Source organism: Dipodomys merriami, unplaced genomic scaffold (genome assembly GCF_024711535.1).
Source record: "Dipodomys merriami isolate MVZ:Mamm:240054 unplaced genomic scaffold, mDipMer1.0.p SCAF_110, whole genome shotgun sequence".
NCBI lineage: Eukaryota > Metazoa > Chordata > Mammalia > Rodentia > Heteromyidae > Dipodomys > Dipodomys merriami.
Genome location: NW_027202383.1, coordinates 2,316,071 through 2,328,262, shown reverse-complemented (window position 1 = coordinate 2,328,262; position 12,192 = coordinate 2,316,071). Strand labels below are relative to the sequence as shown.

The following is a 12,192-nucleotide window of genomic DNA, read 5'->3' as shown; positions in this document are numbered from 1 at the left end:
TTCTCCCAGAAATGCTAAGGCTCGGGCAGGTAAAACAACAGGAAGTCGCTGACCATGTTCGCAAATAGCATTAGAAATTATGACGGAGCCAGGTGCCGGTGGCTCCCGCCTGGAATCCTAGCTACTCAGGAGGCTGAGATCTGAAGATGGTAGTTCAAAGCCAGCTCGGGCAGGAAAGTCCAGGAGATTCTTATCACCAATTTAAACACCAGAAAAACCAAAGTGGTGCTATAGCTCAAAGTGGTAGAGCACTAGCTATGGGTAGAAGAGCTCAAGGACAGCACCCAGGCCCTGAGGTCAAGTCCCACAACCAACAACAACAACAAAAAATTCACACAGCTGGTTTGCAGAGAAGTCTTTCATCCATCTCGTTTATTCCAATATTTTCTACTTCCACATTGGGCACAATGCAATGAAATATTACAGTGATTTTCAGCACTGTACCAGCATTTACAAATACAGATCAAATGTTGTACAGAAAATATACTTTGAAGGAGGGAGCTGAACCTAAAAATCGAAAGGTATACCCTTTGAAGATATAACCATTTTTGTGCAGGGCTGCCTATTTTTCATTGTGTGTGATGAGCATCTGAACACTCAGAGCCATAGAGTGGTTCATTAAGAAACATGTGGCCGCAAACCAGTATTCTAGCCTATGATGTTGGGGCCACAAGTTACAGCATACACACAGACAACCCGACTCTGGTGGCTGCTGCCCCCATACAAATCCTTTTCAGAAGCCACGAGCAGGTGCTACTTCCACAGCCTGGCCAGAGTTCCCACTGAGCCTGACAGATCTGAGAGTGTGACTTTTTTTTTTAAGGAAGGGGAAGGCGGAAGGATGTGGAAGTTTAAGGTACATCAAAATCAAGAGTGAGGCAATGCATGAGCTCAGACTCCTGTGGCCTGCAGAGGGTCAACACGGGGTAAAGTGCATGGGGACAGACACCCTCTCCCACAGCCAGAGATCCCCCTAAGTGCTAGGGAGAAGCCACCGGAACCCGGCAGGATGCATTAGCATGTACATGGGTCATAGCTCTTAAAGTCCAAAAACAAAACAAAACACCCTGGTGGCAGAAGGGGAACACAGCCTCTAGGGGGCACTAGGGAGCAAGCCCAAGGAGCTTTTTAATGCCTCCAAAAGGGAGTCAACTTGTGCATGCCTGTGTCTCTATGCCAGTCTGGCCGTCTCCGTGAACCACTCAGGAGAGGTCTGTCCCTCACAGAACCCACCTGGAAGTACCCACCAAGGAAGCAACTCTGGATTTTCTTTCACAGAAAGAATAACATTTCGTTCAACAGTTCCATCTTTGGCCCCCTGTGACTCTTTAACAATGAACTTTAAATAGTAAAGCATTTCAGTCCAGGGAGGATCACGCTCTTTAAAAAAATAATAATAATGATAATAATACACTGGAAAGTCAAGCACAATCTTTTACCAAAATAATTCCTTCACTTTTCACATTGTTCTGACCACAAGTCAGTTTATTAAAGAAGGATTAGCTTAAGAGAATGTCACTCAAATTAGTACTGTTTCCCTTGCTCTTGAGTGGACAACATTAAGGGAAATAAAGTACTTATAAATTCTTAAAGGCCAGGGTATCAGTTAGACAGAAGTCTCTTTGGATCGTCTAGCATGCTCATCTGTTTAATGTAACCACGACAGCTGCAATTAAAAGAACACAGCGAGAATGCTTACAACAGAAGAGTCCAATCGGAGCAAAGCAATAAATAATACCTACAAAGAATATAACTTAACTGTTTCTCTTTAAATCAACTAAGAAAGAAATCAACATTGTCATCATTTGGCCAAAGTGCTTCTCACAGTCCCCTTAGCGGCCCCACCTTGCTGGGCAGGTGAGCTGATCAATACTGCCTCAGAAAAAGTTACCACCACTCGACTCTAAGGCTTCGAGAGGTTACTGAGAGCTAGACACCGTGCACTCCAAACAAAAGTTCTGTCACAGATGTGTTAAGACATAAATAAGCCCAGCCTTGAGGCAAAAACAATGGGAACAGAAAGGCCAACTATGCAGGCTAGCTTTATCCAAAAGAATTAAAGAACTCAGGGCCTACAACTGAGACTAGCCAGCAAATAACTACAAGGGAACATTCACAAGGCCAAGGCCAGAGATCAGACCCAGTGAGGTCTGACTGGCTCGGATGCAGGTCATGTGACCCCTCACAGCCCTCGCCCACACACAGGCAGGGGCCTGGACGTGGCTGTCCTGCGCATGTGCCCCTCCTTAGCCACAGATCATGTACTTCTGGTGATCCTCACGGGACACTGTCTGCAGCAGGACATGCTCAGACAGCCCTCTTCTGCGGGGGGTCTCTGCCCACACTGCGCAGCAACTGAGAACTAGCACCTGCGCAGGCTGTGAGCGAGGCATTGTGGGTATTATGCCCCCTGTGAGAAGCATATCACACATTATAACTGCACCCGGCTCCTGGCCTGTCCCCCACACCCTGCTTAGAAATGTCACCCCGGACAAAGTGGGGCAGGTAGGGCAGAAGAGAGTGCTTCTCAATCTTCCTAAGAAAAATGGCCACACTGTGGCACTCTGGGGTCCCCACAACCTATTCTTTAATGGGTGACACCCAGTCTCCGGCACCATCACAAGGGCCGCTGGCTCAGGTCAGGCTGAGGCAGAATGAACGTCCTGGTTTTCAAAAGGCGGCAGCGGCTCTCTCCAGAAGGTGAAGTTGCTGAAGGTGTCGGAGCAGGGGAAGTCTGAAGAATGGCCTCGCTTCAGCAGTGGGAACACGTGGTCCACCACCTCACAGAGTCTCACGTACCTGGAAGAAAAATGGACAGCGGTGTCACAGCGGCCACGCGGCGTGCAGCTCGGACTCAGGGCCGCATTACAGAGCAGGGGAAATCTAGGCCCCAAGCAGTAGACTCCCAAGCAGACCCTGAGAAAGACTGCAGTCCTTCTAGGAGGACATCTTACCAATTAACTGGAAGCAAAAGAAACAAAGAGTCTGCAAAGGAGGAGAAGTTCTGTGGGTGTGGGGGGAGAGACTTGATGGTGCAGATTCTCTTCAGAGACCCCCTCCCCCCCCCGATTCAGGTCACAGGGTCCTTCACAGCCCCCACCCTCCCACACACACACAGCCCAGATGCATAAGGGGGAAGAACGCAGAGGATCTGGGGAGGAAATCAGCATGGCAGAGGATGGAGGGAAAGAAGTCACAGACAAAGCCGGCCTCTGGAGCCAAAGACAGAGACGCACAGGCCCTGGGGTCAAGGCCTTGTTCAAGCTCTGTCACCTTGTACAAAGCCACCGTTTCCTCCATTATCAAAACAGTTGGCTGCACTGTTAATATCAGTATCAAACAGAATAATGCACACAACAATAAAATAATGTGTACCGTGCACTTGATCAGTTTGCTCAACAGCAAATCACTAATAGGTCTTGGGGGAAAAAAATCCCTGCTGGCATGTTGGGATCAAGAAGCTTGGTATTAGTCAGTGCCTACCTTGCTGTGTAAACTTGGGCAAGTATCTTGCCCTTTCTGAGCCTCAAGTCCTTCATCTTCTAGTGTGTGGGTTTCTTACTACTCCTCCTACAGCCTTTTCTCTATTCCCAGAAGATGCTGCATAGCAAGTTCCATGACCCGAGCTACAGCTAGAAAGCTGAAACTCAATCTGCCTTCTCAGACTTGGAGGATGGTTCCACTCAGAACCTGGGATACACCAGCTGGCCCCCCTCCACCTTCGCCCCAGCCCTGCATGTCCTACCTCCCACCCTTCCCCGTCCCCCCTTCCCATGTGCTGGGAACCGAAGGGGCCTTGGGAATCCAGACTCCAGGAATTAAGCATGTTTTCATATGCTGATGTGTACTTGTGTGTATGCATGTGTGTATGCACAGGTGTGTGAGTATGCATTGATAGTGTATGTGATAAGGGGTGTGCGTGTGTGTGTGCGCGCGTGCGTGTGTGATAAAGAGCCTCCAACAGGCTCATGAGAAACTGAGCCTGCACAAAATGGGAAAATCTTCATATAAAACCAAGCCTTGTGTCTTTCCTGGGTATTAGAACAAACCAAGTGTTTAAATACCTCCTGGCTTTAGGGCTCCTGTGTGTGAGGCTTGTGGCTGGGGCAGAGGGCGGGGCCCTCCTCTGCCCGGGGTCTGCCCATACCAAGCGGATCGGGGAAGGGAGGGTGGGGCCGGCTCTGTCCAGGTGGCCTCTCCGGGCCCAGGCAGCGCCCAGGCCCTGCCGCTCCTGACGCACAGTGGGAAGGAAGGCACCGCGTGCTCTCACATATGGCCTCATCTCTGAACACCACCCAGACATCTGACCAGGCTCCCAGGGACAAGCACCTGCCTGGCTTAGAACTTACTGTGGAGGCAGCAGACAGCCCTTAGCGAAAGCCTCTCCTCCTCGCCGCCCTCGCGGTATGCCACCTCTGGCAGTGCACCATTAGGGCAAAGTTCTTTGAGACCCCAACTAAAGCCAGCACCAGGGCCCTCTGGGCTCTCAAAATCAATGGATGGGCAAGTGAGGGGCTGGACATGCGCATGCTCCTCGCGGCCGCCCACAGCCACTGGCCTCTATTGACAACCCGGTACAGCCCACGATGGTGCTGTAATATCCCAATGCTCCCCTCCCCGCAGGGGCCCCTGGGTCATCGGGAGACTGGGGAGGCTGGGGGTGGTCTCCACGTGGAGAAGGGCCACACAGCATATCCCCAGGGCAGAGTTGAGGGAGGAGTGGGGTCAGCCAGGAAGCTGCCCGACAGGAGCACCCCCGCCCCCCTCTCCCTCCCACACCCCTTGAGGCCTGCTTGGCCGGGCCTGGCTCTGGGCTCAGGAGGTTTATGCACAGCCATGGCTCCCTGGAGCCGGGAACCACTCATGCAGCTGAATGTCAGTCCCATTGGAACAAAGACTATTTTGAAAGGAAAATCTCTAATCCACCTAAAACCATGGGAAGTACCAGGCAAAAGCTGGTAGGAATTGGGCAGAACCAACTCCCTCTGCATGAAGAGAGTTTGACTCAGCTCCCTGGGTGGCACAGGCCAGCGCCTGTGACTCAGGTGAGCAGAGCTCGGATCAAAGGCTATGCAGCCGCTGCGAGGGACTAGGCCGGGCGCTGGTGTCCACTGGGGCTCTCCCAGCCGGGGGGCACCCCAGGGAGATGCGGCAGAAAATAGAGAGCTTTCACAGGGCTCCGATGGGTACTGCACGCCAAACAAATCCAGCCAGGCACGGTGGTACATGCCTGTAAATCCAGCGTCTGGAAACCTGGGGTCGGGGGATAGGAAGTTTGAGGCCAGCCTTGGTTTTGTGTCTTGAAACACAAAGTAAGTAATCCATGGGCTGGGCTGGTAGCTTAAAGGCAGAGCACCCACCTAGCAGGCAGGAGCCCCGGGTTTTAACCCTGGCACTGTAAAAACTAAGACTTGAGAACAAAACCATCAGTAATCTAGTTTAGCACACTGACTCGGAGAAACTTAGCTCGGACCAAAAATGCAAACAGGATTCTTGACAATGACACTGGAATGGGAACAACTTGGTAAAGAGATACTTAGCTCTTTGTCTTTAAATTCAGCTTCCCACATCGCAATGGGCTTATATTTCTAATACATATTGTAGGCTTCCAAACCAAACATGGCAAATGTAAACAACCAGTTTCTGAATTCATTCCATTCCTTTCCTGACAGGCTCTAACCCAGGGGTGGGCAACCGATTTCTCTGCCAAGGTACTTTGGCTATTTATGACATCATTCATTAATAAAGATAGCTTCAGAAAGCAGAAGAAAAGCACCTGAGAAGCACGTGTGGCCTTCCTGCCCTGGGTGGGCCTTAGACAGCCCAACCGTGGGGAAAGAAAAAGGAAAGTATTTCCAGTGTGAAAACGACTTGGGGATGTGATGTTACTCCACTTGCCTAAAAATTATTTTGGACAAAATACAGGCAGCTACACTATCGTTTTAAAGGAATTAGTAGTCAGGTACCATTGGCTGATGCCTGTCAGCCTCACTACTCTGGAGGCTGAGATCTGAGGATCATGGTTCGAAGCAAGGCTAGGCAGACAAATTCATGAGGCTCTTATCTCCAACTAACTAGCAAAATGCTAGATCCAGAAGTGTGATGCAAGTGATAAAGCATAAATTGGAGCAAAAGAGCCAAGAGAGGAATGCAAGACCTTGAGTTCAAGAGACAGTACTAGCACAAAAATAGACACATGCATGCATGCATGCATATACATGCATACATACATTCAGGAATTAACACAGAGGCAGAAAAGGATAAAAGAACCCTGCTTCTGGACAGGAGGGAGCTCCGGTCCAGCCCCATGTGGAGCAGGTGGTACTCACGAGGAAATGTTGGTCTTGGCGTGTTCCTGAACCAGCTCGCCTTTAGGGTTCACAGTGAAGATGCGGTTCAAGGACACCCCCACTTGCTTGTAGGAATACACATCCTGTGTTTGTACCAGGAAACATGACATGTGGATTAGAGCGGGAATGTGATTCCATGCTCAGGACCAATCTGAGCATCTGGTGGGTGGGGGGAGGGGGGTGTACGCTCCAGGTATCTCCCTCCCTCCCTCCCTGCGTTCCTGGAAACAGCGAGGTCTCCCACTGTCATGCCTCGGGGTTATTCTCTGAAAATCTGGTCACCATTTTTAAAAGTAGGAGAATTTCTGGATGAACAGCTACTACTCAAGTTGTACTCTCCAGACTACTGAACTTTCCGGAAAATTTGGACCAAACACACAAAATCTCAAAGGCTATTTTATACCCTAGGAGACTAGAGACTACTCCACTCTTCAAACATGAGATGTCCAATTCAGCACTGTGGTCAAGATCCATTGTGGGCTTTCCTTCTGGTAGGAAGGATCTAACGCTATTCAACATCGCTAATTGCACTAATTTTAAGTAATGTGAAATTAGAAGTTTAATTGTCCCCATCCCCAGCTTCAAACCCAGCAGCCAACCTTCAAAGAAAACTATAGAGGCCATGTGTGACTTCATTTTTCATCTCTGCCTAGGGATGTGGCATTTACCAGGCCACCCCTTACAAGACAGGAAGCTGGCTGGACACATAGTCAGGTCACAGGCTAATGTCCAGAGCTCATCCAGACCCCACCCCACCCTTACCGCAGGCCGGTTTCCAAAAGCAGCGTAAAAGGGTTCCGTGTTTGGGAAAAACAGGTTTTTGATGTCTGTCAAGCACTGGACTTTAAACTTTTCTGGCTTCTTTTCAATCACCTCTCTGTTAAAAAGGAACAAATAAGTAATGGATTAGCCTGACAGGATAAGCTTTGTGAGTATAAACTAATTGTGGAAGCTATGAAGACAGTCCAGTTCTAAACAAAATAGAATGTACTTGCAGCCCCAGTACAAAGGAAAGGCCAAGGATGAAGTTCACCCAAGAGCTCACCCACTGTCTAAGGGGCAAGACTCCCTGAGCCTAAAGGAGAGGGGGCAGACACCTCCAAATTCATTCTATACAACCCCACAGCCTAAGCTGGGTAAGATGGTTCACACCTGTCATTCTAGCTGCTCAGGAGGCTGAGATCTGATGACCTCAGTTCAAAGCCAGCTCAGGCAGGAAAGGCCATAAGACTCTTATTTCCAATTAACCATCAAAAAGCCAGAAATGGAGTTGTGGCTCAAATGTGTCAAAAGTGTCAGCCATGAGTTAAAAAGCTAAGCAACGGTGAGAGGCCCTGAGCTCAAGTCCCAGTTCTGACACAGGGGGGGAAAAAAAAGCCCTAAAGAGAAGTAGGCCCTAAGTACAGGCCAATCTCATCTATAAACATAAAGGCAAATATTCCAAGGATATCTGTTTACTATGCAGTGTGCTGAAGTACAAGACCCTCAGTTATTCCAAAAATGCAACAGCAATGTAATACTGATTGCTGCACTACAACACATTATTGAGTTGAGGTGGGAAGATCATCTCAGATACACAAAAGGCTTTAAACACAAATTCCACATCTAGTCAGGATGAAACTCTTAAATTTAGAATCGAAGTAAATACAGAGAGAGATAGTGACAGAAAGAGTTAACTTCCTATGAACACTATTACTAGTAAAGATGATTTCCATCATGATTTTAGCTCAATGCCATGCCTCTAGGCTTATCCAGAGCAGTAAGATATAAAATAAAAATAATAAAGATTAGACAAGACTAGGGAGAGGAGCTTTCATTATCCAATCACACAGAGACTGATGGGCAGACACCAATGGCTCACCCTTGTACTGTTAGCGATCAGGAGGCTGAGATCTGAAGATCTCTGTTTTGTTCTGCTGGAAAAGGATTCTGCTCAGTTCAAAGTCAACCCAGGCAGAAAAGACCCAGAGACTTTTTTTTTTTTTTTTGTCAGTTGCTAGAACTCAGGGCCTGAGCACAGTCCTTGAGCTCTTTTTGCTCAAGGCTAGCATTCTACCACTTTGAACCATAGCACCACGTCCAGTTTTCTGGCAGTTAATTGGAAATAAGAGTTTCAGGGACTTTCCTGCTTGAGCTGGCTTTGAACCATAATCCTCAGATCTCAGCCTCCTGAATAGCTAGGATTACAGGTGTGAGCCACCAGTGCCCGGCTCTAGACTCTTATCTCTAATTGATCACCACAAAGCTGGAAATGGAGGTGTGGCTCAAGTGGTAGAGCATTATCCTTGAGGGGAAAAAAAAGCTAAAGGACAGCATCCAGGCCTCAAGTTCAAGCCCCAGGACCGGCAGGCACCCAGACACACATCCTACAGAAAGGAAATAACCTCCTTGGTCCCAGGTCACCACACCTTGATGGGACATAACCTCTCCTCTAGCAGTGAAGACCTTGGCCCACCCAGCTTCTGGATGATGTGAATCTGTCGAAGGGCCCAGGTCACTGGCCCCACCCACCTGGCATGCTGGCCACCGTACACAGCATATGCTAAGAAAAGCACCATATTGCAAAGCTGTCACCATAGCCAGGACACAATTTCCTGAAAACATGTGGATTGCTTTTGAGATCTATGCTGCTGTAATAACTCTTGGTACTGAAGATACACACTTTTCCGTTGTTTGCACAGCAAGCACCAAATCCACTTCTCAAACTCAGCCAAATCCCACCCATCAAAGCCTTGCATTGGGACTTTTGGGTTGGTTGGTTTGTTTTAGCCTTACTAAGGTCTGAACTCAGAGCCTCATGCTTACTAGGCAGGTACTCTACCACTAAGCCATGTCTCCAGGCCTCATTGGGTCTTAAAAACCAAATATATGATCATTCCACCTTTTCACAGGGACCGAAGTCCTGAAGCTGATAAGCAGGTGAATGGCCCCATCCAACTATAGGGGGAAAGAGTGTCCCCAGTGCTCCCTGGGCCAGAACTGCCTTAGCTGTCTACAACATGGCCGGGGGGCCGAGGGGGGGTGGTACTGGCCAGTGGTCTCCTAGAGGACTATTAAAATACACAGTGCCTCTAAAACTCCGGGAGAGAAGGGTGTGCTCCAGGCAGCTACGGCCAGATGGGGGGCGTGGCCGGACAGGCTCCTTCAGCAGGCTAGGCTCCCCATGAGATGCAATCCGAGTTGTTTCTCCCAGAGCCATTAAGACTCAGCCAAGCTTCTCAGGGACAGGGGTGCAGAGAGGTTTCCCCAGGTAGAAGAACAAAACGAAGGCTATCTGGAAAATGGAGCCAGTGAGATCCCCAAATAAGAGAGAAATGCATCTGCGGAGCAAGAGGAGTCAGGCCGTGGAGCGCCACCCTCGTCAGCAAAAGAGCTCGACCCCAGAGCCCCGCAACCCAGGGAAGGTGCTGGCAGGAGAGGCGGGGTGGGCCCGGCACCCCCTCGAAAGTGGGGACCAGTGAAGAAGCTGCGCGTTCTTGCAAACCGTCCAGCGAGGGAGGGAAAGCACGGCGCGGGCGCGGGCACGGGCGCGGGCGCGGGCGCCCGGTCTGTGTCTGGGGAGGGCGGCACCTGTGCAGGGCGGAGAAGAGGCTGCTGGGGCTGAGCAGCAGCGGCCCCTGGGGCAGCACCGTGCCCCTCTCGTTGACCCAGTGCAGGTAGCCTCGCGTCATGTCTGCCATCCCGATGGCCCGGGCGGAGCAGTAGAGAAACTTATATCCATTCCTGAAAGACACAACACGTCCACATGTAACGGCACCACCAGACTCAACGGCAGGCACCGCCCTCCCTTCACATCTATCCGCTTCCCGAAGAAGGGCAGGGATGTGTTCTCCATGTTGCCGAGTCCACACGCCACACCACTGCGTTTTCTGCACAGAAATGACCCTCAGCCGTGCACCGGTGGCTCACACCTGTAATCCTAGCTACTCAGGAGGCTGAGATCTAGGGATCGAGGTTCAAAGCCAGCCTGGGCAGGAAAGTCCATGAAACTCTTATCTCTAATTAACCACCAGAAAACTGGAAGTGGTGCTGTGGCTCAAGTGGTAGAGCACTTGCCTTGAGCTGAAGAGCGCAGGGACAGTGTCCAGGCCCAGAGTTCAAGCCCCACATCAACCAAAATGACCTTCAATGCCATTCACTGTGACTCATCTGTAATCCTCAGAACAGCTGGTGGGTGGGTGCTACCTTCCCTCCCACACTACCCCCTTGCCCATCCCCCTCAGGGCCCTGTTCTGCCTCAGTGTGTCTATCACTAGTATTAAGTCACAGTTCCTCATTTCACTCTCTCTTTCTTTACTCCATTACCTCCAGGAAGATGTAACACCATGCTGGGGCAATGTGTGGCACACAGGGAACAGAAGTATCTGGCACATGGGTGAATACAAACCACCAACTCCACCCCACTTACTATCTCCACACAAGAGGCCATGTCTCTACACCTGTCTAATATGCCATTCTCGAAAATCAAGGAGCAGGAAAAGTTTTCAGACAAAAACAATCTCTCAGCTTGTTTGGAACAGAGGGCTGCGTCTGAATATGAAACAGGCTTCTGAATGAACCATCTTCGTATTTCAGCTGTCTAATTAATGCAAGATTTTAAGAAAAAAAAATCACCATTTCTGTGCATAGCTCTTCACATCAAAGTCTCAAAGCTGCACCTGCAAAGGTCTGAAAGGTTCGTTTTATTCAAACTTGATTTTCAGATCCATTTTGGAGTTCAACTATGCACCTGAGCTGTTGTTTCCATGTGCTTACTCTGCACAAAAGCCCTTCCTAACTTAGCTGGAACCTCAATTGGAGGACAGTCTACTGTGCGAGGGGAACCATGGCTGCTGGAGGCGGAATCCTCCACCTACAGTGAAAGCTGCCTGAACGCCAACACATGCCCACCAACAATCTTGTCCCTTAGGACAAGACCCTGTGCTCAGAAGAGCAAACAGTGGCCAACCCATGGCCCCTGCACAAGTCTGAGGCTCCTTGTACTCTCCACCAATTGCACTGAAACCCCACACTGGCTGGCGAGCCCGTGGGCTCAGCATGACCCTGTCCCTGCAGGAGCAGAGAAAACCAATAGCCAGAGAAGTAGAACACATGACAGAGCGGAGGTGGCTTGAGGACAGGAAGGGTCAGCGATGAACCTTCACTACCATCACCCGGAGGCCACCAAGGTTCCCGGCAATTCCACTGGGGCTAAGGGGAAATAGCAGAAAAGATGAAAGAGCAATCTCCACTCCCACTAGGTAGCAGCAGTGATATCTGTGTCCAATCTCCATCCTGCTCTTACACCGACCGAATGTTTGCCCCTAGGAGCATCCCCTAAGACATGATTCACACAGCCTGGGGATACCAGGAGCCATCCTTTTCAAGGACTGTAATGCACTTTACTTTAGGCAGTAGTCAGCTGCTGCGGAGGTAGCCAGGGTCTCCAATTGGGGATTGAGGCCATGGATCCTGCACAAGGATGCAGTGCTGTAACACGGCATGAGCAGCATTCCTGGCCTCTGCCCACTAGATGGCATAACACATACCACTCATGACAGTCAAAAACGTTCCTGCCACATTGCCACGTGCCCTACAGAGAATACAATACCCTCCACTGGGGGTATTGTAAAGAGAAGGGACTCTGTGTCCTCACTCACAGTCCTAACAGGAAGGGCAGTCACCTGCCCCCGCCCCTTAAGGAAGAAAGGACGCATGGAAGCCCATGCGTGGTCTTGGCCTGGCCTTCCAGTCCCTCGGCCCTCTGGTTTCTCTAATGTGTTAGTTTGGGGGTTTTGGCTTGCGGGGGTGGGTTTGGTACCAGTCTTGGGGCTTGAACTTGGGGCCTGGGCACTATCCCTGA

General features: G+C 50.1%; 1 protein-coding gene across 8 annotated transcripts in view; it reads right to left on the bottom strand.

Moving 5' to 3' along the window:
• Window positions 1–343: 343 nt before the first annotated feature.
• Window positions 344–12,192, bottom strand: part of Lpin1 (lipin 1) — a 60,455-nt gene continuing 48,606 nt past the window's right edge. For all 8 annotated transcript variants that reach the window (XM_070015275.1, XM_070015276.1, XM_070015281.1 and 5 more), the window contains 4 exons: window positions 9,921–10,073; window positions 7,113–7,227; window positions 6,330–6,433; window positions 344–2,799 (listed from right to left, as the gene is read on the bottom strand). In XM_070015275.1, the coding sequence (XP_069871376.1) occupies window positions 2,640–2,799; window positions 6,330–6,433; window positions 7,113–7,227; window positions 9,921–10,073 (532 nt within the window). In that variant the 3' untranslated portion in view covers window positions 344–2,639. The remainder of the gene's footprint in view (window positions 2,800–6,329; window positions 6,434–7,112; window positions 7,228–9,920; window positions 10,074–12,192) is intronic.